This window comes from Clinocottus analis, unplaced genomic scaffold (genome assembly GCF_023055335.1).
Source record: "Clinocottus analis isolate CAN_PGR_092001 unplaced genomic scaffold, fCliAna1.0.p SCAF_20, whole genome shotgun sequence".
Lineage (NCBI taxonomy): Eukaryota > Metazoa > Chordata > Actinopteri > Perciformes > Cottidae > Clinocottus > Clinocottus analis.
In genome coordinates, this window is record NW_027175932.1 from 1,080,208 (window position 1) to 1,100,207 (window position 20,000).

The 20,000-nt window shown below is 42.1% G+C and overlaps 2 protein-coding genes across 3 annotated transcripts; one reads left to right on the forward strand and one right to left on the reverse strand.

Annotated features, from left to right (window-relative positions):
- Nucleotides 1–854: 854 nt before the first annotated feature.
- LOC137791820 (zinc finger protein RFP-like) lies at nt 855–2,501 on the forward strand. The gene has a single exon (XM_068587004.1). It carries the CDS (start codon nt 855–857, stop codon nt 2,499–2,501), a length of 1,647 nt encoding a protein of 548 aa, XP_068443105.1.
- A 6,019-nt stretch (nt 2,502–8,520) lies between these two features.
- LOC137791660 (tetraspanin-8-like) lies at nt 8,521–17,145 on the reverse strand. Of its 2 annotated transcripts, XR_011078044.1 has the most exons (10): nt 16,739–17,145; nt 14,663–14,719; nt 12,492–12,611; nt 12,294–12,368; nt 11,303–11,398; nt 11,055–11,177; nt 10,716–10,748; nt 10,541–10,624; nt 9,593–9,748; nt 8,521–9,299 (listed from the first exon to the last, which is right to left on the reverse strand). XR_011078044.1 is itself a non-coding variant. In XM_068586767.1 (9 exons), exons 1-9 carry the CDS (start codon nt 16,796–16,798, stop codon nt 9,656–9,658), a joined length of 741 nt encoding a protein of 246 aa, XP_068442868.1. In that variant the 5' UTR covers nt 16,799–17,145; the 3' UTR covers nt 8,521–9,655. The 2 variants fall into 2 exon arrangements, 1 of the variants encoding a protein (XP_068442868.1); XM_068586767.1 differs by having other exon boundaries at nt 8,521–9,748.
- Between the last annotated feature and the right edge of the window lie 2,855 nt (nt 17,146–20,000).

Below are 20,000 nucleotides of genomic sequence, written 5' to 3' on the forward strand. Positions count from 1 at the left end.
AGGAAGAGAAGAGGAAGGTTTTATTAAGTTACTGCTCATTAAAACATGACGTAATCATTTTGATGCTTCAAAATAAAAGACACACGTGGGACATTTTAATTGGGAAGTTTTAATAAGAAAATAGGTTTTTAGAGCAAATGTTTCTTTCAATAAACGCGTCTATCAATACAGCAGGAAGGAAGTGTGAGCAGCATGAATAACAGAGGCTTTTATTGTGAAGAATCAATAAGAAATTACTTTTGGTAATCGTCGACTTGAAGAAGCTTTGTTAGCAGTTCTTCAGGGAGGAAGAGGAAGCAGCAAAAATAACTGGGGACTTTTATTGTGAATAATTAATAGGAACAATGTGTTTCACAGCAAATTTATGGAGATCTGTTCACAACAATTATTCAATTAACAAGTCTGCTCATACTGCAGGGAGGCAGCAAACATAACAGGAGCTTTTGGTGCGAAGCATTGAGAGGAAATTACTTGTGTTTATCAGCAAATTAGAGGAGCTTTGGTACAGTATTTCCTTCAGAAAATCAAGTCTTCAAATACTGCAGGGAGGAAGAGTGAGCAGTAAAAATAAGAGGGGCTTTTATTGTGAGGAGTTCAAAGGGAATTAAATGTTTTTTCCTGCTTCTTTGACAACAAAGTTCTCGTGTCCGATCACAGACGTTGCATTGAAAAAGCAGCTGTAACCAATAACAAGCACAGTGGTTTATTTAAAGTCTGCTACAAGAAAGTCACGATCATTTTACATCATACACCAATAATATATGTTTTAATGTCTGCGATATGTTCAGGAAAAGATCTTTGTCTGGTGTCAGCGTTGTAATGTCAAGCCTTGAATGTGTCTTCAGAGAGCCGACATGTCGTCTGCCAGCTTCACGCTGACTGAAGAGCAGTTCCTGTGCGGCATCTGTCTGGACGTGTTCACCGATCCGGTCACGTTGCCGTGCGGCCACAACTTCTGCCGCGGCTGCGTCGTTCAGCACTGGGACACCAGCGCCCGCTGCCACTGCCCCTCCTGCAAATTCCCCTTCTACAAACGGCTCGATCTGCGGGTCAACACCTTCGTAGCGGAGATGGCGGCTCAGTTCAAGGAGTCGGCCGGAAGGACCGGCTCGGACCGACGAGCCGCCGGACCGGGAGACGTCCCCTGCGACGTCTGCGCCGACGGCGAAAGGAAAGCCGTGAAGTCGTGCCTGGTGTGCCTGGCCTCCTACTGCGACGCCCACCTGCAGCCGCATGCGACGGCCCCGGCCCTGAAAAGACACCAGCTCGCCGATCCCGTGGAGAACCTGGAGCGTCGGATGTGCGCGGTTCACGATAAGCCTCTGGAGCTCTTCTGCAAGACCGACCAGACCTGCGTGTGCATGCTGTGCCCGGTTCTGGACCACAAGTCGCACGAAGTCATTCCCCTGAAGGAGCAGTTTGAGAAACAGAAGGGCGCGCTGAGGAAGATAGAGGCCGAGATCCACCGGATGATCCTGGAGAGACGATCCAAGATCCTGGAGATCAAACACGCGGCGAAGCTCAGCAAGGAAGCTGCCGTCAGGGAGCTGGCGGATGGGGTTCAGGTCTTCACCGCTCTGATCCGGTCTTTGGAGAGGACCCGGGCCGAGCTCATCGGGACCATCGAAGCGACGCAGGAGGCGACCGAGAAGCAGGCGGAAGGCTTCGTCCGCGAGCTGGACCGGGAAATCTCTGATCTGATCAGGAAACGCGGCGAGGTGGAGCAGCTCTCGCGCTCCAAAGACCACCTGCACTTCCTGCAGGGCTACGCGTCGCTGAATGCTTCTGTGCCCGCCACGGACTGGCAAGAGGTCGGCATGGAGCCGCCATCTTTGAAAGGCGCCGTGAGGACAGCAGGGGATCGGCTGCTGGAGACCCTCGGCGAAGAGATGGAGAAGCTGCTCCTCCAGGCGGAGCTGAGCCGGCTCCAGATGTTCGCCGTGGACCTGACTCTGGACCCCGATACGGCGCACCGGGCGCTGGTCCTGTCGGACGACCGCAAACAAGTGCATCACAGCGTCGTGAAGAAGAATCTACCGGAGGACCCCATGAGATTCAACCCCAGCTGCTGCGTCTTGGGAAAACAGAGCTTCTCTTCTGGAAAGTTTTACTTTGAGGTTGAAGTGAAGGAGAAGACCAGGTGGACTCTGGGAGTCGCCAAGGCGTCCATCAAAAGAAACGGAGTCATCCCGCTGTGCCCGGACAACGGCCACTGGACCATATGGCTGAAAAACGGAGAGGAGTTCGCTGCTCTTGTTGGCTCTCCTCTTCCTCTCGCCCTGAGTTCAAAGCCCCAGAAGGTGGGCGTGTTCGTGGACTACGACGAGGGAGAGGTCTCCTTCTACGACGTGGACGCTGCCGCTCTCGTCCACTCCTTCACCGGCTGCTCCTTCACCGAGAGACTCCACCCCTTCTTCAGCCCCGGGCTCTACAACGACGGCGCCAACTCGGCCCCTCTGGTCATCTCCAGCGTCGCTGGCGGGGATTTATTGAACAGATGAATTTGTGTCAAGTTTCATCAAAGATGCAGCAGTTTTACTCCGTCACGTCATTGCTGTTTTCAGACGTGCCTCGTTTACTTTTTCTCCACCTTTGGCGCAATCGGTTTGGACGGATCAGAAGACTTTAATCGGACGCTCGTGCAGATTAAACTAAAAGAATTGCACTGATACTCTTTCCCTTCTCAGTGACGCATTGTGCACTTTTTCTGTGCAAAGATAAACTAACCAACGGGGGAAGAAAAGGACCAAGTTTACCATCTCGTCCTGTGATTTAAACCAAATGATTTGCAGACATTGTGACTTGCAGGAAGAAGCACAAGTGGAACTACTGACATTAACGAAGCCTTGGGCTCAGAAACTGGGGGTTTTAAAGAAACACAGCCAGGTTTTTCTGGCATTTTAAAGTGTAATATGACAAAGGTTGGCATTCTTAATGGACCTGGCATTTGCACCACTTGTCATAGAAGGAAATGTCACTAATGACACTAAAGCAATGGCTCCCATCTATTCAGGTATCCCTCAAAGCCATAACATGACCCACAAACGGCCGCAGCTAAATGGAATCCAGCCATCCATAATTAAATAATTCACACCTGTGCTTTCCAGGTCAAAATGTCCTCCGTGGTAAAGAAGTGATAGTCTTAGCTGCAGCACATAAAAATTGTTTTTTTTCTCCCTGAGCAGCATAAAGGGACTCCAACCTGCATTTAGTTGTACATCCGTGTGCAATAAATGAGCGTTAATGGAGGGATGCCTGAGAGTTTGTTCAGGGTGACTTTCACTGTTGGCGTACACACCCACAGCAACAAGATATCTATAATCCATCGCTCGCTCTTTTGTCCCCGAGCTGGAGCTGCTGCATTCCTCGCGGCCTCATCCTCTTGTGAATTACAGCGACGGTAAACCAACACACCTGCGCGTCTGAAGGAATCTGCAGCCGGCTTTCCTTTCAACTATCGAAGGTGTATGAAGGTAGATTTGTGTCTTTTTTACCCGAGCAAATTTATAGTTTGTAAGTAAATTATCTCTAAATCTTTGCTCTCAATTTAAAAAAATGTATCTCAAAAAAAAAAAAAAAATACGCTCTTAACACTAAAATTTGCTATCAAAAAAAAAAAAAAAAAAACGCTTAAAAAAAAAATAGTTTTGGGAGGATTTTTTTTAGAGCGTTTTTTTTCTTTTTTCTTTTTTAAAAAAAAAACACAAAAAAAAACATTTGCACGAAAAAAAAAAAATGCTCGAAAAAAAAATGCGTTTAAAAAAAAAAAGTTTATCTCTAATCTTTGCTCTCAATTACAGAAAATGATCTCCCAAAACAAAACGCTCGCAAAAAAAAAAAAAAATGCTCTCAAAACTAAAATTTTCTCTCAAAAAAAAAAAAATGTTTTGGGAGCATTTTTTTTTTTTTTAGATAAAATTTCTTTTTGGAGAGCAAATTTTTTTTTTTTTTTTTTTGCTCTCAATTTTTCAAATTGAGAGCAAAGATTTGGAGATAATTTACTTAGAAATTAGAAATTTGCTTGTGTAAAAAAGACACAAACCTACCTTCATAGTTGCACTCCTTAGTTACTGAAATGGGTTAAACACAGAGAATAATTTCCCAGAGGGATTAATAAAGAATAACGTCTTCGTCTCTGGAACTACTTCTACTTCTTGGTAAATTGGGGAAACGCATGTCGTGCTAATTCATCAGGATGTTCTTCTAGACGTATCCTGTCTCGCTCAGGTCTGAATGTTGTGTACACGCAGACGTTGCAAACGGAAAAAAACAAAACAAACGATGTCTGCGTTGTTGTTGTTGTTGTTGTTGTTATTGTTGTCTCGCTCACTAAAAAGCAGAAACAAAACAGCAGCAGCTGGCGAGGCCCGAGACCCGGCCTCCACATCTCAGCACCAGCCGACAAGAGAGATGACGTGCAGCTGGAACACGCTGTTCAGCTTATATATATATATATATATACATATATATATATACATATATATATATATATATATATATATATATATATATATATATATATATATATATGTATGTATGTATGTATGTATGTCTAAGATCTCAACTGCATTATATACATTTATAAATGTCTTTTCAATAAAAACTTACAAACATGAAAGAGTTTTGTCATCACGTTTATTTCTTACAGGGGAATAAATACAATGAATTTCTGTTTGTTCATTCAAGGAAGCGAATAGAAAAGCGGTAAACAACCGTAAACTGACCCTTTGGCACGCCGCGAGTTTGGATTATTAATGTTCAGCAGAAGCCACGGTGCCGTCTTCCAATATGTAAATATGTGTTTAATGCTCATTAATTAAGGACGATGGACGAATGGGTTTTAATTGGTCCGTTCCTGAGCCGCTCGCAGCAGAATAATGTGTGTCTCTGGGTGTTGTACTTCCTGTACAGTCGTCTCTGGCAAAAGGCCCGTCCTGAAGCTGCCGCAGGCTCCTCGCAGACGGAGAAGAAAAGCTCGGTGCACATTGATGCCGGCAGGAGAAAAGCAACAAACACGCCATTAAATATCCGGCGCCGTGAGTGTTTATCCCCTTCACCGTGAAATGCGGGTTTTTAATCATAAACAGGCCGTGACCGTTTATAAGCTGCAGCTGCTGCTGCTAGCTACCCGCTAGCTGATGGTGCTACTGCCCGCTAGCTGATGGTGCTACTGCTCGCGTCCCCGCTGCCCGAGTCGGGCGTCGAGCCGGGCTGGACCCACTGCCTCCGGTGGTTATTGGGAGCTAGCAGGGAGCTAGCTGCTGCAGATAGCTAGCAACTGCAGGGAGCTAGCTGCTGGAGCTAGCTGCTGGAGCTAGCGCTGCCGACGCTGCATTTTCAGTGTTGTTTACTCGAGCTCAAACAGTGCAGAGCAGCGCCCGAGTATGGAGGTAGATTTGTGTATTTTTTACACGAGCAAATTTCTAGTTTGTAAGTAAATTATCTCCAAATCTTTGCTCTCAATTTAAAAATTGCTTTAAAAAAAAAAAAAAAATTTGCTCTCCCAAAAAAAAATTTCTCTAAAAAAAAAAAAAAAATGCTCCCAAAACTAAATTTTTTTTTTTTTTTTAGAGCAAATTTTAGTTTTGAGAGAATTTTTTTTTTTTGCGAGTGTATTTTTTTGGAGATCATTTTCTGTAATTGAGAGCAAAGATTGGAGATAAACTTTTTCTTTCTTTTTTTTTAAGCGCTTTTTTTTTGAGCAAATTTTAGTTTTGAGAGCATTTTTTTTTGAGAGCGTATTTTTTTTCTTTTCAGATACATTTTTTTAATTGAGAGCAAAGATTTGGAGATAATTTACTTACAAACTAGAAATTTGCTCGGGTAAAAAAGACACAAATCTACCTCCATAGGTGAGGAGTCGTGATGGCAAACAGGGAACAACTGTTTGCCATCACGTCCACAGCGCTAGCTCACGAGCTAACAGCTAGCGCTGTGGAGGTGGATGCTGAACAACTTTGTGACAACACAACTGTTCAACAACCTTCTCGTTCAACACACCCTCGCTGCTCCGTCACAAGAGACTTTAAACACGAGGTTAACGTTGTGAAATCAAACAAAACAACAACAAACAAGCGACAAAATGATTCACACAAGAGCTCAGAGAAGGAAGTAAAAATCATCAATCTCTTGCTGCTTCCTCGTTTCTATTTATTACTTCTTTAATCATGTCGGACAGTTGTGATTATATTATTATATTATTATATTTGCGCTTGTAATACTCCAATAACAGTCCATCTGACACATTGCTGGGTTACGGTGATGTGTTTGTGTACTTACTCGTAGTGTTAATACTTAAAGTGCCTCTCTGTGTTCCTAGCTATCAGTAGCGCTATATAATACATTATAAGACGCCTTCAGGCGTGAATCAGCAGCAGCTTGCCCGACAAGCTGTGAGCTGATTATTTGTAAATATTATGCAGAAGAGAAAAAATAAAACACATTATGAATTTCTACAGTGAATAAACGCTACGAGGAGACGATGCGTTTGAGGGTTTTCGACTAAAAACTCTGCAACCGCACATCATTTTTTAACCCTGTTATTATTATCATTGTAGCTCACGGGCAAAAAGTCTATTCTATAGCTCAAAAGAGACGAGTCGGACGCTTTTAAAAGATGTTTTTAATATATATTCATAAAGTACAGCTTCTTGTTTCACCCTTTCACCGCCAAATGGGACCAAATACATTTCCCTCAAATGCACAAAGCGCTTTTGTTGCTCGTAATTGTAGTTTTTCTGAAACATTTCTCACACAAAGTTCCACTTAGCTGTGAAATTGGATTCGTAAAAGACGCTTCGAACAGAAAATACTGACGTTACAGATGAAGGTGACTTGTTACTTTGGGGGATGGAGGAGCACGAAGTCGTCTGTCAAGAGGTCGCAGGTTGTAACGCTGAGAGCCGGGTGTCAGGGAGGGAAACCGGATGTCACAGCTTCGGCTGCGTGTGATTGGCCGATTAAAGCGGCGTGTGATTGGACAGCTTCACCTGGATGTTCCCGCGGCGGCGGCGAGGAGATAAGAGGGATTCATTCACAGCCGGTTCATCTTCTCCCCCAGTTCTCTCGCACCAGTAGACCTGTGGAGGCCGGCCTGCAGCCCACAGATGAACTGAGTCTCTCTGGTGTGCAGCGCCACCTGGTGGCCGCCGGCTCACCCTGACGAGGCCAGAAGTATGCGGACACGTGGAGACACACGTTTACTCTGAATGTGATGAATCTGCTGCGTCTTCCAAGGAAAAAGAGCAAAAGATACCAGCGTGCTGCTGCAGGTTCCTCTTGAAACCTTCACGGTGGCATTCTGGGGATTTATTGAGTTGATTATTACATATTTCTGATAAGTTAACTCTTTTAAAAGTCATTAATTTGTGTATTTGTTGGCTCATGAGCGTGCATCTTTTATCCTCTCGGCATCAAGCCCCGCTTCACAGAAATATCAATGATTAATATCCTTGTGCTAGATTCAGATGATCTCCTAAACCACGAGGACTATTTGAATAATATAAAAAGATATAATGCACAGAAAACTATTGGGAACATGGATAATAAGTTCATATATGTGTTACTGGGATATTAGTTTATAATGGTGCACAGAAATATGTATATTTTGCAAAACAATTCTAATTATACGTTGTGTTTTCTCATCGTAAATTTGCTATTTGCTCTCTTTAATACATGACATGTGTTAAAGCTCTATCATCGAGTGAAGTTAAGTGTTATTAATAATTAATACAGCACACATAAGATAATCACCTGCAAGCTGCAGGCCCCAGTGCATGATGGGAAAACAGCAAACCGAGCGCTGATGGACTGGAGGTTTTGCTGAAGTAGAAGAGTTATTAAACGTGTGATTGTAATATTTAACGGGAGCCTGAGCTGCGACGCTGTGAGTTCTCTGTAAATCACTTTTGTGGTTTCAGTGTCGCAGTAACCGTGAAGTGACTGTGTGACTTTTCCACAATGCATATATTTGTACGTGTGATGTATAATTATGTAGAAATGTGCGCGTATGTGTCATTGAGTCCTTTTGTTCTTCTTCCTTTGATATTTTGAGATAAATAAGCTTCATTAGGCTCAATCACAGATTAAGTTTAAAATATTACCGTTGCATTGTTTGCTGTCATAACTAACAGTCGCGGCGTTTCCCAGCATGCAACCTGCGTCCGCCTCTCCATCTCCAGCTTATCATCTTCTAAAAATCAACTCCAACCCTCTAAGCGTCCTATTCTTATCTCCTACTTCCTCCCTTCGACCTCCACCGTTATGACGTGATGTTCTGAGACAAATAAACAAAAGAGGAGGAAGAACCGTCTCATGAAATGACATGAAATGACATGAAATCACATGAAATCACATGAAATCACATGAAATCACACCGGTCCTCTCTGGACTTCATCCTGACATGATGCCAGTGCAGATTTCACAATAAAACATCCTGTCTCAGTATTTGACTTGTTTATTATAACGGTGGTGTGTTCGAGGGTTGTGGGAGATCTGAGACTCGTCAATGAAACTCATGCGCGAGATTTAATCCCCTTTTTATTATTTTAACAATCGCAGCGACACAGAGGACATTTCTACTAAACACATGCTGTAATTCAGGTTTTCAGTGCTGCAAGTGTTGCCGGGGGTTCAAGTCCCCCGACGGTACCTGTTCTATTCTGGGATGGTGAAAATGTCAGGATTTGCCATTTAGCCACCTGGAAACACGCCTTCAGGCCTCTGCCTCCACACCGCCGCAGCGCTTCGCACAGTTAAACACTTATGCATTGAAAAAATATGCAAATTTATTGTACTTTTTTATGGTGAACGTGGAGCCGACGGCTGACGTGACCTTTTGACCCCGAGAGGTGAGTTGGTGACTTTGTCTAATCTCTCCAGAAATAAAACATTCTTGTGAGTTTCCTTGAATTAAAGTGACAGTAACGCCGACGATTTCTGCAGCGAGACTCTTAAAAGCTAGGCTAACAGTCTCCCTTTGTGCTAAGCTAGGCTAGGCTAAAGAAAAGGCTGAACTGAAGTGATGAATTCATCAACTCCACGTAGAGGTCTGGCAGCGGCGAGCAGCTGGAGAACCAATGTGACGGCGTTGACCTTTCAGGAAGGAAAAGCCAGAACATGGAGGGAAGCTGTCCGGCTTCTCCCCACAAGAGAAATGTTGGCAGGCCGGAGACGGCGGCTCGGATATCTTTAGTGTGAACGAGGTGAAGTTGTTGGCCGGTCGCTGACAGTTACGACCCTCCAGCTTTCAGCAAAGCGTGGATGAACTTCACCGCGCTGTTTCCTGAAGCGCCTCCAGGCTTAAGATGGAAAATAAGAGGATTTTATCAAACTTTTCTTAAAGCCACTGGTTGTTTCGAGCCCACTGGGTTAATAAAGCTGTGCAGTCAGACGCGGTGAGACAGCTTCTATACTACGATACGTCTCTGGTACATAAGTATGCTATAATACTGCAAGCCACGGGTAACACAAACAGAGATACAAAAAATAACACAAAAATATAAATGCAATACTCTCTATGATATAAAGCTGGAAGTAAAGAAACTTCTCCAATGTAATCTTCTCTCCTGTCCCTTAAAAAGCAGGAAATTACATTAGAAAAGTGAAGAAGAAGAAGAGGAGGAAGAGGTCAGGTGTTGAAGGGGAGGGGCTTCTCTCAGTAGCCCTTCATGGCGATGGATGAGCCGGCGGCGCCGTCGTGACGTCCGACCTGGTGCACCATCAGCAGGGAGACCAGCAGGCCCAGCAGCTGCAACGACGGGTTCCCAGTGAGAGACACACAGGTGACAGGTGACATCACGCAACAGCATCTTTTTTACCCAAGAAAACTTCTAGTTTGTAAGTAAATTATCTCTAAATCTTTGCTCTCAATTTAAAAATTGTTCTCAAAAAGCAAAACAAAAAACGCTCTCAAAGAAAAAACTGCTCTCAAAACTAAAAAACGTCAAAAAACAACTTTTCTCTAAAAAAAAAAAAAAAAACCTAAAAAAAAAACTGCTCCCAAAAAATTTTTTTTTCAGTTTTTTTTTTTTTTAGAGCAAATTTCTTTCTTGGAGAGCAAGTTTTTTTTTTGCGAGCATATTTTCTTGGGAGATCATTTTCTGTAATTGAGAGCAAAGATTGGAGATAAACTTTTTTTTTTTTTTTTTAAAGCACAGTTTTTTTTTTGAGAGCAGTTGTTATTTTTGAGCAAATTTTTTTTTTTAGCGTATTTTTTTTTTAGATACATTTTTTTTTAATTGAGAGATTGAGATTGAGAGATAATTTACTTACAAACTAGAAATTTGCTCAGGTAAATAAGACACAACTCTACCTTCATAGGTGAGGAGCAGTCAACGAGGTAACATGTCTCTTAAAGTCAGTTAACAATCTGCTTCAATACAACGTTGGCTCTTAAAAATAACTACATAAAGGTAGAAATGCAAAGTTTAGAACTTGCACTTCCTTTTTTTTACGCCATTCCTTGACCTTCAAAACAATATTTTTGTCCCACCAATGAGAGGAGTTGAAGCCAGTAAAGGTAAATGAAGGCGGCGCTTACAGCTGTCACAGCCAGTCCAAAGAAAAAGCCCATCAAGATCTGGAAGAACAGGTGCATCCACGAAAAGATGACATCACCGCACGTCTGCAACAGAAGAGACGGAGGAAGGTCATAAGGAGGAAACGCCGGGCCTTCATCGGGCCTTGATTGGTTAATTGGTTGATTGATTGAATACCTGACTAAAGATTTGGTCAGGGCCGGAGGTTCCCTGCAAGAAAAAACAATAACAAGATATGAATAATAAGACAAAAGTATTTGACACAACTATAAATACTTTTACACTCGATTGCACAACAAATCGTTTGTTTGTTTGTTAGTTATTTATGTATTTCCTGTAACTTCTAAACATGTTTTATTCAGAAAGTAACTCAGTAAATTCAGGGTTGAGTATCTTTATCAATCATTTAGAAAAGGAAACGTAGCATTTACTGTTGCTACGTTTTTTCCTTAATGAGGCTAAGTGACTACTTATATTTACAAACCCGATCTCACAGTTTGATTTTACGAAACCAACCTTAGGTCTGACTTTACATCCAGTTTCCAAAGCTCCAGGTGCATGATAATGAGCGCTGCACTGACAGCTGGTGGGGATGTGGTCGTCCCAGTCCATCTCGCTCACCACGCCACAGCACTTAGCCTGCAACCACAGGAGAGAGAGACGCTGGCTGACGATGCTGTAATGTTCTCGTGTAAAACTCTCAAGGCCAGTACGCTGAAGTTCGACTGCACTGTTAAGCTTTAATAGTACAAAGACAGCGTTACGCTTCTCTGCAGCTCCTCTAGCATCGCTCTCATCTCATCGTCTGCTATGAAGGGTTTGGCCAACTCAGCAGAGACGCTGTCGAGTTGTTCTTTGAGCTACAAGAAAAGAGGGGACAATGTTAGCGTCATATCACGATACACAATGTGTTAGCATCAAAAGACTTAAGCGTAAAAAAGAAATAAAGGAATAATAGAATAGTATAGCATAAAGGTAGATAGAGAGAACGTTAGCAAGAAGGTAGATAGCGAGAATGTTAGCATGAAGGTAGATGGGAGAACATTAGCGAGAAAGTAGATGAGAGAACGTTAGCATGAAGGTAGATGAGAGAACGTTAGCATGAAGGTAGATGAGAGAATGTTAGCATGAAGGTAGATAGCGAGAATGTTAGCATGAAGGTAGATGAGAGAACGTTAGCATGAAGGTGGATAGAGAGAACGTTAGCGAGAAGGTAGATGAGAGAACGTTAGCATGAAGGTAGATGAGAGAACGTTAGCGAGAAGGTAGATGAGAGAACATTAGCTTAAAGGTGGATAGAGAGAACGTTAGCGAGAAGGTAGATGAGAGAATGTTAGCATGAAGGTAGATGAGAGAACATTAGCTTAAAGGTGGATAGAGAGAACGTTAGCGAGAAGGTAGATGAGAAAACGTTAGCATGAAGGTAGATGAGAAAACGTTAGCAAGAAGGTAGATGGGAGAATGTTAGCATGAAGGTAGATGGGAGAACATTAGCTTAAAGGTAGATAGAGAGAACGTTAGTGAGAAGGTAGATGAGAGAATGTTAGTATGAAGGTATAAGAGAGAACATTATCATGAAGGTAGATGAGAAAACGTTAGCATGAAGGTAGATGAGAGAACGTTAGCTTAAAGGTAAATAGAGAGAACGTTAGCTTAAAGTTATCTAGAGCGGGCGTTTTAGCATAAAGGTAGAGAGCGAGAACAAAAATGTCCATCTGGACGATTAACAGGAGGGTCGTGAGATTAAAAGATGACCTTGTTTCTGGCGACAACCACAATGACGCCGAAGATCATCATGATGATCATTCCGACCACCATGAAGCCTGCAAACTGAAAACATGAACAACAGTCAAAGACAAGACTCGTTTAGCCGATCGCGGCTTGATTATCTTAAAAATGATGGAACGGGGAGCAAACACGTTATCTTTCATGAGTTTGGCGTCGTGTGCGTACGATTTTGAGGGCGAGTCTGTTCTCAGAGATTCCCGCGTAGATTCCCAAGCAGGAGATGCCGAGGACGCCGATGGCGAACACCCAACCCCAGCCCATGCTCGGGCCGCCGACCATCGACAGCTGCTCCGCCGCCACAACAAACACAAACATGGGATCAATCAACAAAATGTGAGCGACGGCAGTGGATTTCATAATCAAGCTAGCAATATTCTACTTTTAAGTTATGATTAAAAAAACAAAGATGAATCTGTTCATTCTGTGTTTCTCTATCGCTCCTGGACGTCTTCTTAACGTTCAAATGCAGTGAGTTTGTTGTATTTACTGAGGAGGAGTCTACATTTGTTTGTGTTCATCCGTGAAAGCTAAGCTAGTTAGCTAGGCTAACTTAGCTTTGAAACCGCTTCTTCTCCAACCACAATGGGGGAAAAAAACCAATAACGAACATTGTTTCTACAAAATATCCGTGTTTACAAGCACAACAATTGTTCTACATGAAAGTGAATTAATAAAGACGGTAATGCACATATTATTAAGATTTAGCTTGTTTTATTCTTTACTTTAAGCAGCACATTGAGCCTCATTAAGTTTTGTTTTGCTCTATTTGAGAAAAGTGAGAGGAAGTTTGTCACGCAGAAAACATCGTTTGGATGTTTTTAATCTGATTATTCAAAGTTTTATTTATTTATAAACTAGTACATGAGGCAGGTGGTTTACATCTGACTAAGGTAGTGTGTCAATTCACTTCATTTTTACCAAGGTTTCAGTAATAACTCATGTTTTTAGACTGTATATCTAGTGAATCCCCTCTTGAATGTATCCACACATTGCATAAGATGATCTCTGGACGTCCTCGTGAGCGTGCAGATCCATGAGGGTGTTGGGTTTCAGCCCATCAGAGAGCTTAAAATCCTGTCCGAAGCCCCGGAAATCGACCTCTAAACCTCGCGGCGTTTTGGGAAACGCTCTGGACAGAAATGGAACGTAGATTTGATTATTTTAAAACCCAAAGAGCTGAAGACACGCGGAGCCGTCCTGTTTTTCCTGCCCTGCGAGTGGAAAACCTCCTCCAGACCGCGTCTGCTTCGCATTAAAGCAAATTAAACGTAAGTTTCCACTACGTCTTGGCAGCGGCGCGCGTCCTTATAAACACTCTGAATCCTTCACCTCCACTCGGCGTAAACATTTAGAAACCAGCGCTTTGTAAACGACGTCTTCCTCTTCACAAACCACATGTTTTTCTGTTCTAGTCCCAAAACCCTTAGCGTTGCAGAGCCCTGTTTTCATGCAATTGTTTCACAATAATCAACACAAACAAGCCCCGTGCCCTCCGGTGCTCCCACGACTTTAAACCTGGTTTAAATCTTCACATCTGACTCTGATTCTGTTGTTTCACTTTCGGTAAATCGGCCCCTCGTTGTGCCGAGACGTCCGGGAACTTGTAAACGTTTTGGCAGCGACCGGCGATCCCACGAGACTGATGTCAACGACCCCCACTTCTGGTTTGACCTCTGACCTCTTTCAGCTTGTGTTCATGTTTTAAGTTGCGTTGCCGTCGAGATCCGAGAAAATGTTGTCGCCAAGAATTAGTTCAACTTTATTAAAGCCGGAGATGTAAACAAAAGACACACAAAGCGTCAGTCAGGGAGCTTCAGATGTGCTCACTGTCTTCATGCTAAGCTAAGCTGCTAGCTACACGCTACACGCTAAAGACTTGACAGCGGTTCGTGGATCGACCTCGTCTCTTATGGAAACACTTTAAATTCAGATTTCTCTCACCAGACTGTTAAATAACGGTAACATTGTGCATGAAAACGTTGGATATATTTATCAATCATTTGAGCTTTTCTCCACACTCCTCTGGGTGTTCACAACTTGTGTTATCAGCTGTTTTTTTATTGGCTTGTATTTTACATTTGGCCTGAATAACTTCCTCCTAGTTCACACTGAAAGATCACAGGATGCATTCAACAATTTCTGCAACAAAAAAATAAATATATGTGCATGTTTGAACACATTGAAAGTTGTATTTTATATTTTTTTTAAACACGTTCACACTTTTTGTTTCAGCTTTTCTGCATTTCGATGCCAAAATCTCAAACAAGAAGTGGGTTCCCTCCTCGTGTTGTTGTTGTTGTTGTTGTTGTTGTTGTGGTGGTGGTGTGGTTGTTTACCTGGTTGCTGTAGACGGTGCTCTTCGCCACCAGGTAGACCAGCACACAGCCGAGGATCTGGAGACACGTCAGTCAGTTATTGGTACAGAATCAAAGCTCAGCGTACGGAGGCTGAACGCCGCCAAAAACAAAATGTTGAGTCTTTATATAAAATTAATTAGAGAATGAGTGAAATATAAAGTAAAGAATGTAGAAAAATAAGACATTTATGACTGAATTAAAACAATTTGGAGAAATATGTTTTTTACGTTATTAATACAGAAGGTAAACACTGCCGGACCTTCTGATGACAGGAAGCGTCTCAGAACCTCTTTACTGTTTATTTAAGGGGGAAATTAAGACTTTAAACTGTGCGTTCATGAAAAGTTCAAGATGAGTCATCAAGAAATCATTTTGATTTTAACAGAAACAGAAAATATGAAAATACTCAAAAACTGTGAATATTTAGCTCGCAACAAGGAATAAATGAACAATTGACTCAATATTTAAAACATTTAAAATGTGTTTTTCATTCCTATCAGACGGGTTTGAAGGCGACACCATCTTGATCATTTCTACATGTGATTGATTTTCCATCCCTCTGGTTGCTGCTGTAGTTTCTGTGGTTCCTGCGTTGAGCCACTAGGGGGCGACAGAGCCTCTGAAGACGCTCAACAAGCTGCAAACACTTCAAACGTCTCCATCTGGACACGAGCGTCTGCGTCTGGGCTTCATTATGCTTCATTATACTGTACGCAGTATTGTCAAGTATTTCATGTGTAAAAACATTACAATATACACAGTTTGACCTAAAAAAACACACAACCTTTCACGAGAGTCACTAGCTGGAGGCCGGGGGTCATAATTGGTCTCTGAGGGGTAATAAAGAATAAGTGTTTGTGTGTGTGTGTGTGTGTGTGTGTGTGTGTGTGTGTGTGTGTGTGTGTGTGTGTGTGTGTGTGTGTGGGCGTTGAAAAGGAAAAACACATTTTAAAGAACATTTTTCCGTTTAATTTGATGGATTATTAACGGATATGTGTTTCCCTTTCACACATTTCCTCATGTTTAGTTGACATCGGACTAAAAGTCGTGTTCTTTATGCTTTTCGCTGAAGCTCCGCCCCCTCGCAGATGAAAACAAGCCCCTGCTGCAGAAAGGATGAGAGCAGAATAAAGGGAGTCTGTGGACGCTGCAACCCGACTCCCTCTCTCACATTCCCGCTTCACAACTTCCTGGAAGTGAGTCCTCACCGCATGAAGCAGATTGTTTACAACTCCTCCACTTCTGATGCTGCACGTCATTTTATACTTATTAAACACTTCAAAACTCTTTAGGAAACACAAGTAGATGTTTCTCTCTTGCAAATCCGTGTTTAATGTGTTTGTTTACACAAAACATGTTTTCCACCCAATTTATTGATTAGTAAAAGCTGAAAAAAAGTATATATTAGTTGTTTTAGTCGTTTAGAAACTTGATAATAATAATAAACCCAAAAAGCTAATCTGTCTAATGTGTTTTTTGTCTGGTTTTTTTTAGATAAAACATGTTTTACACATAATTTTTGGATTAGTTAAAGCTGAAGAAAAAACATGTATATACACGTATTAGTTGTTTTAGTGGTTTAGAAACGTTTAATAATAATATAATAATAATAATAAACCCCCCAAAATAGATTTTAGTTTTTGTTTAATGTGTTTTTTTTAACATAAAACATGTTTTCCATCCAATTTATTGATTAGTAAAAGATGAAGAAAATGTATACATAAGTCGTTTAGTCGGTTAGAAACTTAATAATAATAATAAACACAAAAAGAAGATTTTTTTCACTTGTTAATCAGTTCAATGTGTTTGTTTTTACATAAAACATGTTTTCCATCCAATTCATTGATCAGTAAAAGCAAAAAAAAAAAAAAAAAAAAAAAGAATAACTAACTTTTTTCAACCCATTTAAACCCGTTTTTATTTGTAAACTCATGAAATCAGATTAAAAAAAGAAAAAATGGATTTCATTAATTACGCAGCTTCTTTAGCTGGATGTTCTCCTTCAGTGTTTATTGGTCTTGTTTCTGATATGAAATCAATTCTTTCCGTACTCACCGCGTACAGCACGTTGAAGAAGATGAAGAGACATTTCAGGCAGCCGTTAATTTTCCCCATCGTCGGTGTTTCTGCTCTCTGGGAGAAGAAGCTGTGAGCTGAAGCTGTGAGAAGAAGCTGTGAGCTGAAGCTGTGAGATGAAGCTGTAAGATGAAGCTGTAAGACGAAGCTGTAAGACGAAGCTGTAAGATGAAGCTGTAAGATGAAGCTGTGAGATGAAGCTGTAAGACGAAGCTGTAAGACGAAGCTGTAAGATGAAGCTGTGAGACGAAGCTGTGAGATGAAGCTGTGAGATGAAGCTGTGAGCTGAAGCTGTAAGATGAAGCTGTAAGATGAAGCTGTGAGATGAAGCTGTAAGATGAAGCTGTAAGATGAAGCTGTAAGATGAAGCTGTAAGATGAAGCTGTGAGATGAAGCTGTGAGATGAAGCTGTGAGATGAAGCTGTGCTTCAGTGAGGATGTGCAGCACAGCGCGAGACACACGAGGAGGCTGATCCCAGAGCTGCAGCACACAGAGCGCAGCTGCAGACACGCAACCAGCTACACACAACCAGCTTCACACAACCAGCTTCACGCAACCAGCTACACACAACCAGCTACACACAACCAGCTTCACACAACCAGCTTCACACAACCAGCTTCACACACACGTTGCAACACGTTAAAGTCTCGTTCACTTTCTTCGTCGTTGTGTTTGTATTTTACGGCCTCAGGGTGTTTAGTTTTCTCTGTTCGTCGTCAAGAGAAGACGTTTCATTATGTGAAGCGATTAAAAAACACTTAATGTTTGAAATGTCGGAACTTTCCGACTTTTCTTGGACGTTTTTTTGCTAACGGGGGTGCGTTCAAGGTCCAAGGTCAAAGTTCAAAGGGAGAAAGTTTAACGACGTCTTTAAAAAGATGAAGTGGAGATGAAGTGGAGTGATCCAGAGTGATAATACCCCTAACAATAACATTATTAATGATTAATAATCAATATTAAACATTATTAATAATAACAGGGACAAACGGAGGTGATGGAAGAAGTGTGTGTCCTCTCTAAGTGCTCCAGATCTATGAAGTGTTTACCAGGAGACTGATAGAGGAGGCCACGCCCACTTTGTGTGTGTGCGTGTGTGTGTGTGTGTGTGTGTGTGTGTGTGTGTGTGTGTGTGTGTGTGTGTGTGTGTGTGTGTGTGTGTGTCAAACATGAACCGGTACGATGAGCCGCTTGAAGCTCTTTTAGAGCTTATTAGTTTAATCTTTTGGAGAGTTTGTGTTTGTGTGTTTTTTATTCATTATAATTTTCTCTCAGTTGTTATTCATTTCATAATTGTTGGACATGTCCCGCCCCCTTTGCGCTGGTATCGCCCGCGAGCCAATCAGGATGCAGGATCCCGTGTGGAGGATCTGCTCTCTGCAGGAATGTGCAGGTCTGAGTTCAGTTTCATGAGTCTCATTGTTCATGTTTATGAGAACGTTTCATTCTGGGTTCACGACAGACTCTTAAAGGGCCGGAGGCCCACGAGTAAAGTTACTACTTCCTCCTCAATCCATGCAAAGGTTACAAGGGTTTTTTAAGTAAAAAATGTAAGATAAAAAATGTATTTATGGAGAGATAAACTACAGTTGCAGTGCAAATATTATCAATAAAAAACTAAAGAAAGCATCCAATAAACATTTGGAAAGAATGAAATATTCACCAATTCTTTGTTTCGACATTTTAATCATTGAACTAAATGACGGCACATTTATGGTTGGATAATAATAATGAAGCCATGTCTTTAATATTCTTATAATGTTCTAGAACATTTGAATTGTTTAACAGAGAGAATCTGTTCGTCATTAATGGACCAACACAATTACACACAATGTAATAAATAAAGGATGAATGATTAATAAATGGAGCTTTTAGTTGATTTTTCAGTGAAAGATCTTGAAAATTAGACAAACACTGTGAGGTTCACTCTGTGCTGATCTCAGAGTCTGAACCCACGACCAGCGTGTACAAAGTAAAATGGTGGAAATGGAACGTTGTGGTCGGACATCCTGCTTCTGAAACGAGGTGGAGAGGTTTCAGTTACAGATTTACACAAAGGTACGAGACACTAACTGACATTCAGACCACAAAAGTACACAAAACCACCAAAAAAAGACGTTACATGTTGTTGTTGTTTTGTTTTTTTAGAATATTTTCCAATCCCAGGCTTTGTAAATCACCAACAACAACAACAACAACAACAGTGTAACCATTCGGCCGCTGAGCAACTGTTGTGTAAAACCTGGATGTATTGAACACTATAAGTCATATACAAGTGAAACATATGGTTTGGTACATGAGAAAATTCAAATGGCTCCAATGGCTCCAATGGCTCCAATGGCTCCAATGGCCCCAATGGCCCCAATGGCCCCAATGGGTACAATGGGGCCATTTTAGAGGAAAGGGGCCAAAAAAAATAGTGTTTTATCAGGTCGTTTGGTTACTGGTGCTTTAACTGGTCTGTGGTGCAGGTTACTGGTGCTTTGACTGGTCTGTGGTGCAGGTTACTGGTGCTTTGACTGGTCTGTGCTCCTCAGTCTGGGCTTCTGGTCCCTCCAGCTGACCCACTGAGCCACTTGCTGCTTTCCATTGAGGCTTTGAGTCGAGGGGATTCCCACGACAGCTGCAGGAGGGCCATTCTCAAGCTTTCCCCCCAGTTTTCCTCAGAGTCTCTCTTTCTTCTTCTTCTTCTTCTTCCTGATCGCATTCACACGTTCACATGGAAGCGATGGGAACGGCCACAATCTGGTCTCGGGGTCCAGTTCTTTGCCCACTGGTGTTAAACAGGGAGGAGCTATTGTTGCTATTGCTTTTTCTTTTTTTTAACTTTTTCCACTCCGATTTATTTTTGCCAGTCCAGGGCGTTGAACCGATGACCTTCCGGCAGTGCTTAAGTGCAGGAATGTGTTTTGCCACTCTGACAACAGACACGAGGAGCCTCCTCGCAGGGTCCAGTGGTCGGTGCCTCAGAAATGAGAGCGACGCTGATAAGAGCGGCCATCTTTCCACGAGTTCCACCTTCATCACGGAGAGAGAACCTGAGCTCCAGCTGCAGCTGCAGAAAACCTTCAAGAAGTATTTTTTTGGATGGGTTCATGTCTTGAAAACAAATGTAAATGAAACACAAACAAGACATCAGAATCGTGGAATCGTAACATTTTGTTGAGTTTAAATTACAACGAAGAACTTTGGCGTTGTGTTGTTTCTGGCGCCCCCTGTGGACGAACGCCGTAGTGTTTGCGT

What these genes read in the sequence shown, in the direction of transcription:
- LOC137791820 (XM_068587004.1), top strand. Translation starts at nt 855, where the DNA reads ATGTCGTCTGCCAGCTTCACGCTGACTGAAGAGCAGTTCCTGTGCGGC.
- LOC137791660 (XM_068586767.1), bottom strand. Translation starts at nt 16,798, where the DNA reads ATGGGGAAAATTAACGGCTGCCTGAAATGTCTCTTCATCTTCTTCAAC. An exon ending in TAGAGGAGCTGCAGAGAAGC is followed by an intron (nt 11,178 to 11,302) that starts GTAACGCTGTCT and finishes CTGTGGTTGCAG; the next exon opens with GCTAAGTGCTGTGGCGTGGT. An exon ending in GATGTAAAGTCAGACCTAAG is followed by an intron (nt 10,749 to 11,054) that starts GTTGGTTTCGTA and finishes TTTTTCTTGCAG; the next exon opens with GGAACCTCCGGCCCTGACCA.